Source organism: Bufo gargarizans, chromosome 3 (genome assembly GCF_014858855.1).
Source record: "Bufo gargarizans isolate SCDJY-AF-19 chromosome 3, ASM1485885v1, whole genome shotgun sequence".
Lineage (NCBI taxonomy): Eukaryota > Metazoa > Chordata > Amphibia > Anura > Bufonidae > Bufo > Bufo gargarizans.
The window spans coordinates 591,489,677-591,506,492 of record NC_058082.1 but is presented as its reverse complement, the minus strand read 5'-3'; the positions used below and the strand labels follow the sequence as shown (position 1 = coordinate 591,506,492).

The 16,816-nt window shown below is 44.5% G+C and overlaps 1 protein-coding gene across 1 annotated transcript in view; it reads right to left on the bottom strand.

Moving 5' to 3' along the window:
• Window positions 1–3,907: 3,907 nt before the first annotated feature.
• LOC122932984 (dual specificity tyrosine-phosphorylation-regulated kinase 1A-like) overlaps window positions 3,908–16,816 on the bottom strand; it is a 65,693-nt gene continuing 52,784 nt past the window's right edge. Inside the window, 7 exon segments of the mRNA XM_044287690.1 lie at window positions 3,908–4,909; window positions 4,912–5,106; window positions 6,363–6,487; window positions 14,080–14,386; window positions 14,515–14,655; window positions 16,015–16,161; window positions 16,257–16,543. Coding sequence (XP_044143625.1) covers window positions 4,475–4,909; window positions 4,912–5,106; window positions 6,363–6,487; window positions 14,080–14,386; window positions 14,515–14,655; window positions 16,015–16,161; window positions 16,257–16,543 — 1,637 coding nt within the window. The 3' untranslated portion in view covers window positions 3,908–4,474.

Sequence of the window (16,816 nt, the reverse complement as noted above, 5' to 3'; positions counted from 1 at the left end):
CAAGACAGTTCTAGGGAGGCAGATAGGATCAGGGGTTACAAGGTACCATCCAACATCCTTGGTCATGCCAGTGTTAAAAAAAAAAAATACAATAAAAATCCCCCCTGAAACAGCAAACACTACAAATAATGTAATTATATTGTATTACACACTCCTAAAACGAGTGTTGGCCTCTATAAGAGATCAATCTTTTGAATAACTGGGGCCAAAAGATCTAAAATGGTTATGCCCAGACCAGCGCCAGGGGCCGCTGCGCCCTCATGTTATGGGAGTACAGACTTCAATATACAGAAAAGTCTGCCTCCCATAACAAACTCTACAGAGACCCACAAATTCTACATATTTTGCCAATTTTACACCATGTCTTTTGGGTTTTTCCATGATTTTTGTTTCTGAATTATGGCCTCTGAACGTACAATAAAAACAAGCAATATGGAAACTAGTCGAAAGAAAAAAAAATAAAAAAAAGAAAGAAGAAAAAAAACCCACATGGAAATCAAAAAGAAAATCCTGGCTTATAACTCTGCCTCTTCTTCACAGTTGCGGGTTTTGCTGTGAACTTCTTAATTTCTTTTATTTTCTCACTGTAAAATGTTATAAAAATTTAAAAAAATTGGAGCAAAAATAGCACGTGTGAACTGACCCTTGGAGGAGTTGGTGTCACTCCGGCTATTTTGCTTAATGCCACAAACTTTAAACGGACGGGCAGGGCTCATTGCTTGTAACTGAAGTAAACCCCTTAGGCATGTTCACAAATTTAAATTTTCGCAGCAATATTTTGGTAAAAATACTGCAGCAAGAAGATGTCACTTGTGAACATACCCTTAAAGAGGACCTGTCAGTGCTTCACACATTTGCTTTAGTAAATGCTTGTAATCTTACAAAATCATAATTTTGTAGCATCTTTTCTTACAGCCTTTTGTTCCTTCCCTTGAAATTCATGGATAATTGACAACTGGGTTTTACCAATTGTAGCGTTCACACACTGACACTGTCCAATCAGTGCTGAAGGTGTAGGGCTTTTAAAGAGCATCTGTCAGCATTATCAACCCCTTTAAACCATACTGCCTGGTAGGGTTGATTTTGCCGATTAAAACTATACCTTTATTTTGTCTGTATGTTAAACAGCTTCAGAGATATCTGCGTTTTTACTTGGATGCAAATGAGCAGATTCCAGCACCAAGGGGCCGGCCAGGGCCCATGGAGCACCGCTTTTGTAACGCCCCTCTGCTGCACACAAAAGGGGAGGAGGAGTGTGCAGAGCACAGGGGCGTTACAAAGGTGGAGGGGGTGGCGTTATGATAGCGATGCTCCAAGTGCTCTGGCCAGCACCCCGATGCTCTAACTTGCTCATCTTCATATAAAAAGCTCAGATTCCTTTACTACTGCTCAACATACAGACGAAAGGAAAGTACCGTTTTAATTGGCATGATCGTCCCTACAAGGCAGTATGCCTGGTTTACTGGGGTAGGACCTGCTGATGCTTTAGGGTTCATGCACACAAGCATTTTCTTTCAGTGTCCGTTCTGGGGGTTTTGTGGACCATATATGGAACCATTTATTTCAATGCATCCGCAAAAAGAACGGAAGTTACTCCGTGTGCATTCCGTTTCCGTATATGTCCGTATTTCCGTTCCGCAAAAAAAAATACGCATTACGGACAAGGATAGTACTGTTCTATTAGGGTTCAGTTCCACAAAATACAGAATGCACACGGACGTCATCCTGTATTTTTTGCGGATCTGTTTAATACATACGGATGTGTGCACGAGGCCTTAACAAGGGGAATAGCAGGGTTCAGTTGTCAATTATTTCATAAATTTCTAAAAGGAATAATGGCACAACACACAGTCAAAAGAAGCTCCAGAATGGGTATATTATAGGGAATACAAGAAATTTACTAAAATTAATATGTCCGGAGAGGACAGGATAGGGATTGCGGGGGTCATTTACTAACCAGAAATACAGCTATATGCGACTTTCACACCAAGTCTAAGTGGGCGTGGCCTGGCCGGCAGGCCCGTCGAGCGACTCTACATAACTCTAGCGAAACCACTGCCAGCTATAGGGGACATTAAGACTAGCGTCTAAAACGTCGGTCTTAATAAATGACACCCCTAAGTGTCTGAGCAGCGAGGGCTCGACCGATTGGGCCACTGGTGCTTGTGAGAACAAGGGCCCAAGATCCTCCATCTGAATGAAGTAGCGGGCCCCACTGATCAGACACTCGTCACCTATCCCTTTAAAGGACTACTGATGCCTCATGCAGTTAACAATCTGCTTATTCCATGAAAAAAAAAATCTAGAATTCGAAAATTCTATATATAATCACGGAGGAGAATATTACTACCACGGCATTGGGAGCAGCCAAAGAGATAGCAGATAACCCAAATCTTTCTTAGAGCCTATAATATATTCCCCAATGTGAGAAAAGACATTGGATGCCCCAATCCTTTCCTAGGGGCTCACACAGAGATGTAAAGCCATCTTATAAAAAAAAAAAAAATTGACATGAACCTCAATCTCGGGGACTAAACGCAACGGCGGTAAGTTTATACCCGGGTCTAGATGGAACAATTCTTTAATTATTATGAAAAAAAAAAAAATGGAAGCCAGACAAATCCCTTAAAACCTTTAAAAATGATAGAAAACTTTTAATACTCATGAATATCGCTTTATACCTCTGACAGCCTGAATATTGAGAACGTTGCATGAGACACTAAGACATGGTTCATTCAATTTTCGGTAAGAAATGACTGCAAAAAAAAATAAAAAAATAATATACAAATTTCGCAAATAGTTCTGACAACAGTTCCAGTTTTGTAGAAGCTATAATACAGCCAGAGTTAAAAAGAAAAAAAAAAAAAAAAAACGATCTAATGTACGCCTTGTGTCAAAGTGTGATACTGCTACATTATTGGTTACAGACATCTATGTGCTATAAAAACAGCTTTGGTACAATAAATTATCAAAAAAAATAAAAATAAAATTAAAATATTTTTTCCTTGTAAAATTCACAGCATAATTGTGAGCCAAAAAATAATAATTAAAATAAAAAATAAGCAGTCACATAATTCTGCAATTTTTCTTTTTTTTTGTCATTTTCTTTTTTTTAAACGTTCAAGATGAACAGAAGACATCTTTGTGCAGAAGTAATGGTTGAGATAGCACGTGCTAAGAAAAAGAAAAAGCAACAAAACAAAAAAAAAAAGCAAAAAAGTTATAAGAAAAATTCAACTTAGGGGGGGAAAGGGAGGAAAATAAAAGCCGGAAAAGACACGTGTAACTATTTCCATCAAACCACTAGTATCTGCGACCTTCAACCATTTAGGAAGTCAGCTTTATGACACACGCAAAGTGACCTTGGAGGAAAAAAATAAATAATTTTTTAAAAACGCCCTCTTCAATTAGTGGGTCGTAAAAGTCTTTTTATTTATTTTTTTTAAAGAAAGGCCTCTTGAATTACCCCATTCTGTGTTTTTTCAGCGTTAAGGACTGTCTGCAAAAACATGTCCGAAAGTAATTGCATCTGAAACGGTAGGCTCTTACAACTTGAGAGTCCAATTCCATAAGGCCAAAGGTGATCCACTTGGACCTCCCCAGGACTGACCACACGACCGACCCCATCAATTGCTTTTCAGTGCACCTTAAAAAACTAGACACTTTAGTTGACTGGTCATCTACTCGCTAGACCCACACATTCCCATTAAACGGCTGCTTTCCGTTTCCCAGATTCGAGCTGATAACCGCCACTTCACACGTTGACTGCTCGGCGCGACAACCGCTTAACCGTCCCCTCGACATGGAAACCTATGGATTTTGCAGAAGGTCCTCCCTTACAGCACTGCCTCTGTCTGTGACCATGTATGGTTGGACTTGTAAAGCCCCAAAAATGGACCGAAAGAAGGGTGGAGGAGGGGTGCATTTATTTTTTTAGAACGTCCCTTGATTTTTTTATTTTTTTTTAACTCATGTTGGCAACTGACTATGTTCAGCATAACTTACTATGGTTAAAATATACAAATATATATATGTATGTACAAATACATATATAATAATATTTTTTTAATAAAATAATTGCAATACAGAGTTAAATGGAGAGGGTGTAGGGTTTTGGGAGGGGGGAGCAAAAGGAGAGGTTGTAACCTCGGAGCTTTCCAATAAGGTGGATTTGGACACAGCTCTAAAAAAATAAAAATCGTTTCAACGTCATTGTCCCTTTGCAATCGTTTCAAGTTTAAAAAAATAGTCAGCTTTTCCCTGTTGTAGCGGTTAAGTGTGTTTATCTCCTTCTGATTAAAGCAGCTTTTGCACTTAGTTTTTTTTTCTTTTGTTTTTTTTTTGGAAAAAAACAAACAAAAAGGCAAAAACAAGAGAAAAAAAAAACAAAAAAAAACACCACGTCTTAAAAAGGAACGTAAAAAGAATAAAAATAAAAACACACACACAAGAAACAAACCTAAATTGAATTTAGTCACGAGCTAGCCACAGGACTTTGCTGAACACAAACTCCTGTCATGGGAGACTCTTCTCTATCGATTCCTTGCCTCATTGTCAGATGTCCCTCAGTTACAAAGTGGGCAGGGCCTGTATTCGCAGAATATTGGTACGTCGGATGGCCAGCTATGCCAGTCTCTTGGCGAGGATTTGAATAGACTGTTAAATTAACATCCATAGTTCCATTCTGTCCAAAGTCCAAGGTATTAGCAGCCATGGGGCGATTTTGGTAGGCCTGATTGCCTTGGTTGCCAGTAGACGAGGAAGATGTTGAGGAAGAAGTAGTTGAGGAAGACAAAGATGTCATGGAGTGGTGGCTGTGCCCGACGTCCATAGAATCTTGGGTGGAGGAGCTATTTGAAGGAGAGTTGTAGATCCTGGACTTCGTCCGGACTACCCAATGATTGCTGTCCATGATGATGGTGGTGGTGAGGGATGATGATGGTGGTGGTGGGGATGATGAGCACTATTTCCATGATGATGTGGTACATTTTGCTGTGAAGGGGGGACATGAAATGTGGTTTCTTGGACTGGGTGGGTTTCAATGGTAACTTGAGCAGGGGCTTCAGTGACAGTCCAACCCACTGGTGGAGGAAACTGTTGTCGAACCTGAAATGAGAGGGGAAACCGGTGAGACCGTAATTGTACATAGTCAAACGTGTGCGTTTCAGCATGCCGCCTGCATGAGAAATTGGGACTTTTGTTTTGTACTTAAAGGGGTTCTACCATGATTGATGTAAAAAATAAAACTCAGACATACGATAGTACATGACAACCTCTTTCTAACACAACTAGAACCAGCCCTGGACCTCACATGGATCCAGAGAGCTCACCAATCATTGCTCCGCTAGATTCTCATCAGGCTGCCAGCACAGCAGACATGTCCTTTCTGCTGCAGGTGCCTATACAAAATTCTGACGGCTATACAATTACAAAATAATTCAGATCCAGGTTCTCTGTTTTGTGGCACAGCACCTTTTAATCTTCTTCATCCCCTTTCAGAATGCAGCCCAAGCTTATGGCATCAGATACTGCTCCCAGCAAACAGATGATTTAGCCAGGGGATGCCACGGCCAGTAGTATTACATGGCAGCTCTTTTCAGATCAATGGCCGCCCAAGTAATTCAAAGACAGCTTGAGCTGTCCAGAACAGTAGAGGTTTGTGCAGAGCAGCTCTCCAATGTGACTCAGAAAAGGGGACTCAAGTATCGGTACACCGCATAACACATCAGTATGCCAAGGGATGGTGCTGCTTTCACAAGACAACCCCTTTAAGATAGAGCAAGCATAGATACAATGCAGTTATCAGGGCCGATGAGGCAGTGGATAAAGAAAGGACATACCCCCATCTAGTGTCCGGGCACACCGACTCTGAGGTCCTCGTTCATGCCGACACTACTTTGTCCATAGGCAAGGGTGGACAACAGAAACACAATCATCCCAATTTGTATTTTTCCTGCCATCGCTTCTCCATCATGGAGTAAGCCAAGCAAAGTATGTGGCTACTCCCGGTCTTAAAGGGGCTTTCCAATGAACACACCCTATTCGAGTTAATAGAGGAGGGGTTCCTCTAGTCAGGCTCCTAATCTCTTGAGCATGGTGTAGATCAGTTAGAGCATCTCTCGCTCTGGAGGACATGTCCCAATGATGTGTACAGGTATACATGTAATGCTTAATTTCCCCTGTGGTGGCACTGCAGGGAAACTAAACGCTTATAACAGATTACATCTGATCACTAGGGTTCCTGGCAGGGGATGCACTATGATAAGCTTTATGGCAAGGGACCCTCGATTGCCTCATAACTGGGTACCCTCAACCTCTTGGGCGTTTATGGCATATTCTACAGCCATACAGTGAGCACTTACCTGAGGACTGTGTGTCTCACAATCCATAGCTTGTACAGCAGCAGTAAAATGCCCTCCACTATGTCTGTGCTGATGAGTCGGATCAGACCTCGCTCTTCCACTGTTACTTGTCCCAGAAGAGCCACCTTTTAAACAAAATAAATATTCCGGATTAAGCACAGGGGAAAGTACAATATTTAGTCTTGGAAAAAGACACAAACAAATGTATAGATGTAACAAAAATCCCACCGACTTGACAGCAGACATTCACAATCAATGTGAACAAAGGCTTACCTGGGTGCATAGTCTACAAAAAACAAACCTTTTCTGAAGAAGGAATTTAGAACATCAATAACGTATAATATATCAATTAAGAAAAAAAAAAAAAGAATTTTCCAAATCCTTTTGAAGCCTTTATTTTTTTTTTCTCTATTTATATCTGTAGCTGCTTTTAGAAGTTTGCTTCTTGGATCCCAAATGTGTGAAATGGCCATAGACAGAGGCCTGTGTGCACAACATGGTCGGGATAACTCCATGCGCATACGCCAATTAAGTCCAGAGACCGCTAAAAACATGACGGATGCTAAGAGCACTTTTGTGTGTCAGTATGCCACTTTTTTTCCCCCTTCTGACATTGTATAGGTAAGTGTGGCCTGTTGTACTTCCTTAAAGGGGTATTCCGGTTAGAGACAGTTATCCCCTATCCACTCAAAAAAGCAACCATCGATTTCAACGAACCTTGGTATACACATCCCTTGCTACCTGGAAAGAAATCTTGTGGGGGGGTTACAGCTCTCTAGGACGTACCGTTCCTGAGATATTCCCCCAAAATTTCCTGCATTAGCCAATACAAGCCTGCAGGTCTTTCTATTCATATCCCAACTGCCATACACACGGTCACAGGTCCCTTATCAGCCAATAGAAGCTCGCAGGCCCCTAGTCTCCACATACACACAGTTTTACTCCAGGTTTCCATAACAACCCAGCCATTTTTCTTCACTGCTGTAGGTCTTTAGGCTAGGGCTGCACGACACATAGGGCACAACTACGCTGCTACATGCATCCATCTTGGATGGATTTTTTGCGACTGTCGTGTCACAGTAGGTCACATTTCGCAGTGCGACACCATAGCCTATCATTATAAAAATTGTTGCGCGACATTGGCACGACAAAATGTCGCGCAACACATGTCATCATGTAGCCCTAGCCTTAAAGGAGCAGGGCGCTGAGGAGGACACTGTTAAGTTGGCAGGGGCCACAATTGAAGGGGCAGCTGCTGTGGAGGTAGGGTTGGGCAATAAACCGGTATTAACGATATACCACTGTATTAAGAAACGGCAATATGGCGATATCACCATTGCTTAAATACAGCGGTATTTTAGTGACGTCATAGGGGCTGTCGCACGTCACAGTGCTGAATGCCCCTAAAACGTCCGGCGCACATTACAGCCGGCACAGTGGAAAAGGAGAGAGTCCCTCCCCACTGTAATCCGGCTGCCGCTGCGCCACCAATAAGAAAGTAATAGTGAGGAGGAGGGGAGGGGCTGTGGCCGCTGCGCCACCAATAAGAAAGTAATAGTGAGGAGGAGGGGAGGGGCTGTGGCCGCTGCGCCACCAATGAGAATTACCTTCAATACAAATACAGACTGCAGGTGCCGGCCGTATCACATACCCGGCACCCGGTCTCAATGACAGGAAGAGGCGATCCCGCGAACTGAGGCAATTTACCCCTCAAATGCGGCACCTGAGGTGTTAATTGGCACAGTTCGGTGGGATCCCTGTCATTGAGTGCCAGCTGTGTGATATGGCTGGCACCCGCAGTCTACATTTGCATTATGAGGTTAATTACATTCATTGGTGCGCAGTGTGCGCCCCCCCCCCCCCCCCATACCCCAGTATTATAAATTATAATCATTGGTGGCGCAGTACACCCAAGCCCCCCAGTATTATAATCATTGGTGGCAATGGCCACAGGGTCCCCTCCCATCTTCATTGGTGGTGCAGTGGTAGCTTCTGATCGGAGCTCCAGCAGTGAAATCTCAGGGCTCAGATCGGTTACCATGGCAGCCAGGACGCTACTGAAGCCATCCATGGCTGCCATGGTAATCTCTCTGCTGCCCTGTGCACAAAGTCCAAACTATTAAAGTATTGAAAAATCTCTCTTATGTGACGAATGCCGTAACAGGAAAAAATAAAATAATAATAGCATAAGACTGTTCTATTATGGGCAGCTCGTTCCATAAATTGCTTAATGCACTTTTTTTTGCATAAAATTTTTATTTTGCGTGGTATCGAGTATTGCATTCCTTTTTTATAGGAACGAAATTGAATGAAAATTTTGGTATTGTGACAACCCTAGTCACGGGGGTATAAGTCCTTAAGGTCACAAAGAAATGGCATCTAGTGGATAACCGGCGCTGGATAACAGTCGCTGCGTTCTGGGGGCTGCTGCACAGAGAGGCCGGGGCTGAGAACAGTCACTGCACTCTGGGGGGCTGCTGCACAGACAGGCCAGGGCTGAGAACAGTCACTGCATTCTGGGGGCTGCTGCACAGACAGGCCAGGGCTGAGAACAATCACTGCACTCTGGGGGCTGCTGCACAGAGAGGCCAGGGCTGAGAACAATCACTGCACTCTGGGGGCTGCTGCACAGAGAGGCCGGGGCTGAGAACAATCACTGCACTCTGGGGGCTGCTGCACAGAGAGGCCAGGGCTGAGAACAATCACTGCACTCTGGTGGCTGCTGCACAGAGAGGCCAGGGCTGAGAACAATCACTGCACTCTGGGGGCTGCTGTACAGAGAGGCTGGGGCTGAGAACAATCACTGCACTCTGGGGGCTGCTGCACAGACAGGCCAGGGCTGAGAACAATCACTGCACTCTGGTGGCTGCTGCACAGAGAGGCCAGGGCTGAGAACAATCACTGCACTCTGGTGGCTGCTGCACAGAGAGGCCAGGGCTGAGAACAATCACTGCACTCTGGGGGCTGCTGTACAGAGAGGCCAGGGCTGAGAACAATCACTGCACTCTGGGGGCTGCTGCACAGACAGGCCAGGGCTGAGAACAGTCGCTGCTGCACAGAGAGGCCGGGGCTGAGAACAGTCGCTGCTGCACAGAGAGGCCGGGGCTGTGAACAGTCGCTGCACTCTGGGGGCTGCTGCACAGAGAAGCTGGGGCTGAGAACAGTCGCTGCGCTCTGGGGGTTGCGGTAATATGGCTGTAGAGTGTAGGGACTAAGACCCATATGGGAAGTTCCAGTCTTTAGTAAATGACCCCCAATGTTTTATTTGACGGAAAGGCATCTTTATGATGCAAAGGTGCCCTTCCTGACAATGTGCATTTATGATGGGCACACTCTGAACAACCCACTTATCAGGGTTTTCCGCTAGGATGTTCCATTTTCTGTGGGAGTGGTCAAGATGGCTGATCGCTGCCATCTCCAGCACTCCCATAGAGAATGAATGGAGCAGCAGGGGGCACGGCCGCTCCATCAGATTTGGGGGGGGGGGGGGGGGGGGGAACGGTGACCCCGTTCTTGGTGGGCAACTTAGAGCTATTACTGCATGGGGGCATCAAGGAGACATTATAATGTATGGGGGGCAACAAGGAAACACGAGTACATGTTTTGGGTGCTTTTTTTCTTTCTAAATGGGCATTTATCGCGATATATATCGTTATTGTGGGAATATTTTTGATATCGCCCCAACCCTATGTGAAGGTCACCGTTAAGGGGGCAGGGGCCACTATTGAAGGGGCAACTGCTGTGGAGGTCACTGTTAAAGGGGCGGACACTGTAGAGGTCACTGTTATGGGGGATACTGTCGTTATCTTTTTAACGACACACAGAAACATTAAATGAAATAGATGTTTCTGTGCGAAAGACCTGTGCGAAGCCGGGTCCTTCTGCTAGTAAGTAATAAAATATACAGCCTAATATCTATATATTTGTTGGGGGTCTATGGATGATGAATGTCGCTGTACGTCAAGCTTATATGCTGACCAAACCCCTCTAAATGTGGTGTGAACAGAGTCTTACAGGTTTCCACTACACGACAGCAAGAAGTGGACAGTCTGCAGCACTATTCTCGCAGCCAAAAATACTGAAACCTGATAATCCCTGTTATGAGTCAGCGGGGTTTGGTGGGATAAGCTGACATCCGCCAATTCCAGCTGTGCCTGATGCTAGTGTGAACAGGGCCTGGAGAGGATTTTCTGATCAGTAAAGCAGAAACAAGTATGCCTCGTCCTGCCACAAGAGCGTTTAGCACTAAGTCAGTTAAAATATAAATAAAAATGAAGGCTTCAACAATCAGGCATCACGTTTAGGAGCTTAGACACTGACCACTCCAGTATAAAAGCTGGTGTCAAAACTAAACAGATAAACCTGCCCTCGCTGTCTATCAGTCTCCGACAGATTTTCTGCTCGTTTTCAGAAACAAACCGCCTTGCAGAAATCCTGCAGAGAACACAGAGGTTACATCTGGGGTGCGGCGTAACTAGAGAGGACTGGTCATCTCTGCTCACACGGCTATTTTAGCGTTTTAGTAATTGTTTTTCCCATGAAGCTCTTTATTGGGCGGTTCCTCCGTTACTCCTCCTGGAAATGTATGAATAAATTGAAACCTGGGCTTTATTAGATAGAGGTGTGCCGCTGCACTCATTAAAACAATCTACGGTAGTTAGTAAGGACACAGCCCTTCTGCAAGGGAATGCTAATGCCCAAGTGTCAATATGTTCATAAGTATCTAGGAGGAAGTAGGCCATTTTCACATGGTAAAACATGATCCGGAAAACATGGTCTGTGTGATGCTGGGGGTGGCAGCCCGACCGTGTCTATTGTGCTGTACTGCTGGAGTCCAGTGGGGGGGTCCTACTCGGTGACTGACGTGAGCATACAGATAGCTGTCAGTCACTTATTAGGACCGCCCGCGTAACTTCTTAGCTCAGAATGAGCAGAGATTTAAATTAATAAAATACAAGTTATACTAAATATTTCCCCGTAAAAACTATATATCAATCTGCTCAGCAACTCCTGCTCTATAACACGCTGCCTGCAGATTGCATTGCACTTTTGTGATGGCATGTCCCCTTTAAAAGGGTTTTCCATAACCAATCTTCAGGCTTGGTCATCAATATCAGATCAGTTGGGGTCCAACACCCAGCACCCCATGCCAATAAGCTGTTTCGGCCAGCTGTCGGTAGCAGTAACTATACAGTGGATGGAGCCCAAAGCGGCCAGAGTATTGCATAATAAATTCTGGAACCGACTTTTAAACCCACAGAATGTCAACTTAGGGCACGTTTACACAGCGCAGATCTGTAGTGGATGAAATCTGCAACACGTTTGTCTGGCAGTCGATTGCGGATTTATAAGTCCGATCCACATGAAGAAATCTGCAGCACGTAGACGGATGAAAAATTCTAAAGACTTGGTGAACCACTGCAAGAAATCTGGCGAAATATGGATTTCAAAGCAGAAATTCCGTGCCGTGTGTGGCCTTCACCTTAGGCTACTTTCACACTAGCGTTCGATCAGATCCGTTCTGAACGGATCCGCTCATATTAATGCAGACGGTGGCTCCGTTCAGAACGGATCCGTCTGCATTATAACTTAGAAAAATTTTCTAAGTGTGAAAGTAGCCTGAGCGGATCCGTTCAGACTTTACATTGAAAGTCAATGGGGGACGGATCCGCTTGAAGATTGAGCCATATGGTGTCATCTTCAAGCGGATCCGTTCCCATTGACTTCCATTATAAGTCGGAACGGATCCGCTCGCCTCCGCACGGCCAGGCGGACACCCGAACGCTGCTTGCAGCGTTCAGGTGTCCGCTCACTGAGCGGAGCGGAGGCTGAGCGTTGGCAGGCGGATGCATTCTCAGTGGATCCGCCTCCACTGAGAATGTATTAGGGCCAGACGGCTGCGTTCAGGGCCGCTTGTGAGCCCCTTCAAACGGAGCTCATGAGCGGACACCTGAACGCAGGTGTGAAAGGAGCCTAAGGCTGCTTCCACACGCTTCTGATTTTGTTGAAGAAACTTCCACGACTAAGAATTCTTTCCATTCACCCGGATGGGGCTTGCAAAAATCCACCACACTCAAATGAAGAGAACTGCAGAATTTTCTGCAACATAATCCGAAGCGTGTGAATGCAGCCCAAAAAGGTATTTCCACAAATGACATTTCACTTATCCACAGAAGCGGTGACAGTGGTCATATCCCTCGGGACATCACTTCTGACTTCTCATTAGTCTCCTGTTCTGCAGTGAAAAGACTGAATGGAGCGAGAGATGCCCCTGCGGCTCCACGACAGAACGGGGCTGTTTCTGTCCATGACTTTTACAGGACTGGAAAATGGTTTAAAAAAAAACAAATACTGGGGCAGATTTATCATCAGTTTTACACCCCTTTAATGCATAAAATAAGCTGCAAATTATGGAACACCACATTTGCACTATCTTTTATTTATTTTTTTACTTTTCACACTTCTCGTCCACTCTTCAAAACTGGTAACAGCTGATCAGAAGGGGTGGCGGGAGTCGGTCCCCAAAGATCAGATACTGATGACTAGATGATCAATATTGAATTCCCGGATAGTCCCGGATAAAGTAAGGGAACCTGCTAGATGCACAATAGGAAGTACCGTGATGTCATGCCCCTGAAGATGCCGTAGGTGGTACCTCTCATACAATTCGGCACATTCGTTTACATCGACCTTGCTAGGTCATCACCCTAAATAAGGAATGGGAGCGCAGTTCAGTGGGCGAGACCTTTCCTATAGAGCTTCTCACAGATGACCTCATTTAATATGGTCTGTACTAGTACTACCTTTTACTCTGCAGAAGACCACAATATGCATCTTTACATTCAATGCCCTGGAATGTAATTACACATAGATGCAGATGAACTTTTGTGGCATATCCTTATTACCCAAAGGCTTTAATCTTAATAACAGCGGATACCTGATGCGCTTGAGCATTTTACAGGAAGCATATCGACACCGATATTTGACTCAGGATAGGTCATCAGTATCTGATAGGTGGGGACAGACACCCGGGACCCCTGCTGATCAGCCGTTTGTGAGGGCAATGGGGCTCGCCACTTTTCCTAGGCCAAGTGACGACATGTTCACCAGTCACGTGGCCTTGGTGCAGCTCAGCTCAATGGAAGTGAATTGGGCTGTGATACCAATCATAGCCACTATACAATGTATGGTGCTGTACTTCGTGAGCTAAGAGAAGGCCGTAGCCCTAATAGAAGAGGATGCCTTCTCAAATAGCGGATAGTGGGGGATCCTGGATGTCAGATCCCACTGATCAGATACTGATTAACTATTCTGAGGATAAGGTCATCAGTTATAGGGTCCATTCACACGTTCGTAGAATGGGTCCTGATCTGTTTCGCAACGCTGCGGAATTAATCCGGACCCATTCATTGTCTATGGGGCGGGAAGAATTGCGGACAGCACACAGTGTGCTTTCCGCATTTCCGGACCACGGCCCCCGGAAAAAAAAATAGAACATGTTCTATTCTTGTCCGCAATTGCGGACAAGAATAGGCAGTTCTATGGGGGTGCCGGCCGGGTGTATTGCGGATCCGCAATACACTACGGATGTGTGAATGGACCCATAAAGGTCTTAGAAAAACCCTTTCAAGCTCAAGGCATGGACACAAACCCCCCAATATTGAGCAGCCCATCACTGAGGCTTCCTTGCGTGTTACGCACTGTAAAGTTAGGTTACCTGAGCTAGACGATGTGCTTGAGGTGGTTCCCGACGACTGGGACTGCTCCATCGCTGGACTTGTAGATACACTATTACTTGTGTTTGTACCTTCGTCAGCAGTCTTCTTAAAGAAACTATGTTGCAGAGCATAGTATGGTTGAATCCGTGTCTTAGGATCATAATCTAGCATCCTTAAAATGAGGTCTTTAAACTTCAAGTAGTCCGCTACAGTGTGACCTGATTCCCCTGCTCGTCGACCTCCCGGTCCTCCAGTTTCCACTCCAAGAATATTATGAAGTTTCCGGGTTCCTGGTGGTTTGTATTCCTACGGAGGGAAAGCAATGGGAATGATTTAACTCCTTCCAACCACAAGCTGAGGAAATTCTGCAGTTACGAGCTCTTATCACTGGAAGCACCAGATTTAGACAGCCACTTTAGTGACAGGCAAATTACCTTTTTCCCGTCTTTGGTCTTCTTTAAGTTCCAAGTGCCATCTGGCAGCTTCTCAAAGAACTTTCTGGCTTTTGGTGCTTGGTCGAGGATGTGAGCAGGCGGTATTCCTAAAACTTCTACAATTTTATTCATCTGGTCCACCTGTTGGGAGAAGAACAATGTCAATGCAAATTGGTTGAGGCCTGATTCACACAGCCGTACCTGTTCCGCAGATCAGGAAAACGGATACCGGCCATATGCATCTCGCATTTTCCCCTTTTGTGGGTCTTGCACTATGTCACAAATGACTATTCTTGTCTGCAAAACTGACAATAATAGGACATGTCTTTTTTTTTTTTTGCTAGGCCATGGAATGGACTTACCAATGCAGTCAGCACACGGTGTGCTGTCTGCATGTTTTGTGGCCCCTTTGAAAAGAATGCGTCCACATCCGTCCCACAAAAAATATATTTAAAAATATATTTAAAAAAATGCGGATCTGATGGAGAACGAAAATACAGACATGTGCATGAGGCCTGAAAATAGAAAGAAAGGAAGTACTTCTATTATTCTGCTGAAGCCACTTCTGGTTTTGGCTCTTTTTATTTTTATCTCCAAAAAATACTCTGGTTGAAGCTATCCTGTCAGCCTAGGGACAAGCATCTAGATCTGTAAATTGTCCATGTCCCGTGATCCTTGTAAACGTAAACGTTCCAATACTGTTTGTGTGTGCTTTGCAGTTTTCAAGATCTCTGCTCACAGTCAGTGAAAGGAGGAAGGAATCAAATGCTGAAAAATCCATCATGACCACATAGCTGCAAATTCCATTACAAGAGAGCTCTGACCTGTGAGCAGCACGTTACCTGGAGGGTTTTCAGCATCTGAATATTTCCATTCACTAACAGCAAGCAGAGACCTTTGAACATCGTGAGGAAAGAAGACAATGAAAAAAGCTTTTTTACTTTAAAGTGGAAAATCCCTTCGACCCATTGGGAACAAGGCCACTCCGGTGGTAAATCTTTATTTTTCACTTCGGGCGTTGATCTAGGGACGACGAGTTGTACTTTATGTAGGTGCAATTTAGCTACATATTTCATTATGGCAAAAGTTAATTTTACATTTTTAGGCTTTAACTATACTGTACTGACATATGGTTCACTATGGTCAGAGAGCTCTGGGGCCTTCACTGGAAATTAGGCTGTATTCCCATCCATGTTGTGATGCGACACAGGGATTCCCAGTCCCCTTCAGTCTCTCCCTTTAAATGCAGTGACTGCAGAGATCAGAGGTCCGTCCTGTGTATTACAGCCATTGCCCAGTTACTGATGACATGGGCACAACTGCCTATGGCTACATCAGTACTCATAGGGTTAAAGTGAGTCAATTCAAGTTTTTGGCTGGGTGCTCCTCTCACACTTGCAGAGTGCCGATTCACTAGCAAAGTTAACTGTGAAGGGATACAGCTGCCTTTGTAATAGACCGCAGATCTGTAATGATAATTAAACATATAATTCCTCTTACTTCGTTGGCTCCGCTGAAGAGGGGCTCTCCAGTATGCATTTCAACTAAAATGCAACCGAGGGACCACATGTCAATCGCAAGGTCATAAGGCATTCCCAGTAAAACCTCTGGAGACCGGTAAAAACGAGACTGAATATATTGGTATATCTGTGGGCAGAAAAAAAGAGAAATCCAATGTCAGTGGAAGCTTTGGGTGATATTTGGCTAGATTAGGACATCAGACATATTAACTAGGCACTTACCCTCTGCCCTAGCTGGCACGAGCTTCCAAAATCAACTATCTTAATGGCGCTTCGCTTGGGATTACAGAGCAGGATATTTTCAGGCTTTAGGTCACAGTGAATGATACTAAGTTCGGGAGTAGCCAGGAATAGTAGTGCAGTGCACATCTGCTGTGCAAACTTTCGTGTCAGGTTCAAAGAAACACCCCGGAAGTTGGTATTACGTAATAAGTCGTAGAGGTTGTAGGAAAGCATTTCAAACACGAGGCAGAGGTGGTTTCGGAACATAAAATGTCTCTTTAAATGCACTGAAGGAAAAAATAAAAGGCAGAAAGCAAAAATTAGAAACTGTAGTAAAGGGCAGTATAAGACTCCTACACATTTCTACTAGGCATTGTGTTCTGTACAGCGGACTTAAAGGTAATCGCCAAAGCCGTTTATGTAATTTTTATCTTCATATTCACTTGCTTTCTGTCACTGCTCCCACTAACCAGCAGTAAAACGCATTGAGAGGACACTAAAGCTCATGCAATATGGAGGTCATCTGTATTTTTCTGCGGATCAGTGTTTTGCGGACTGCA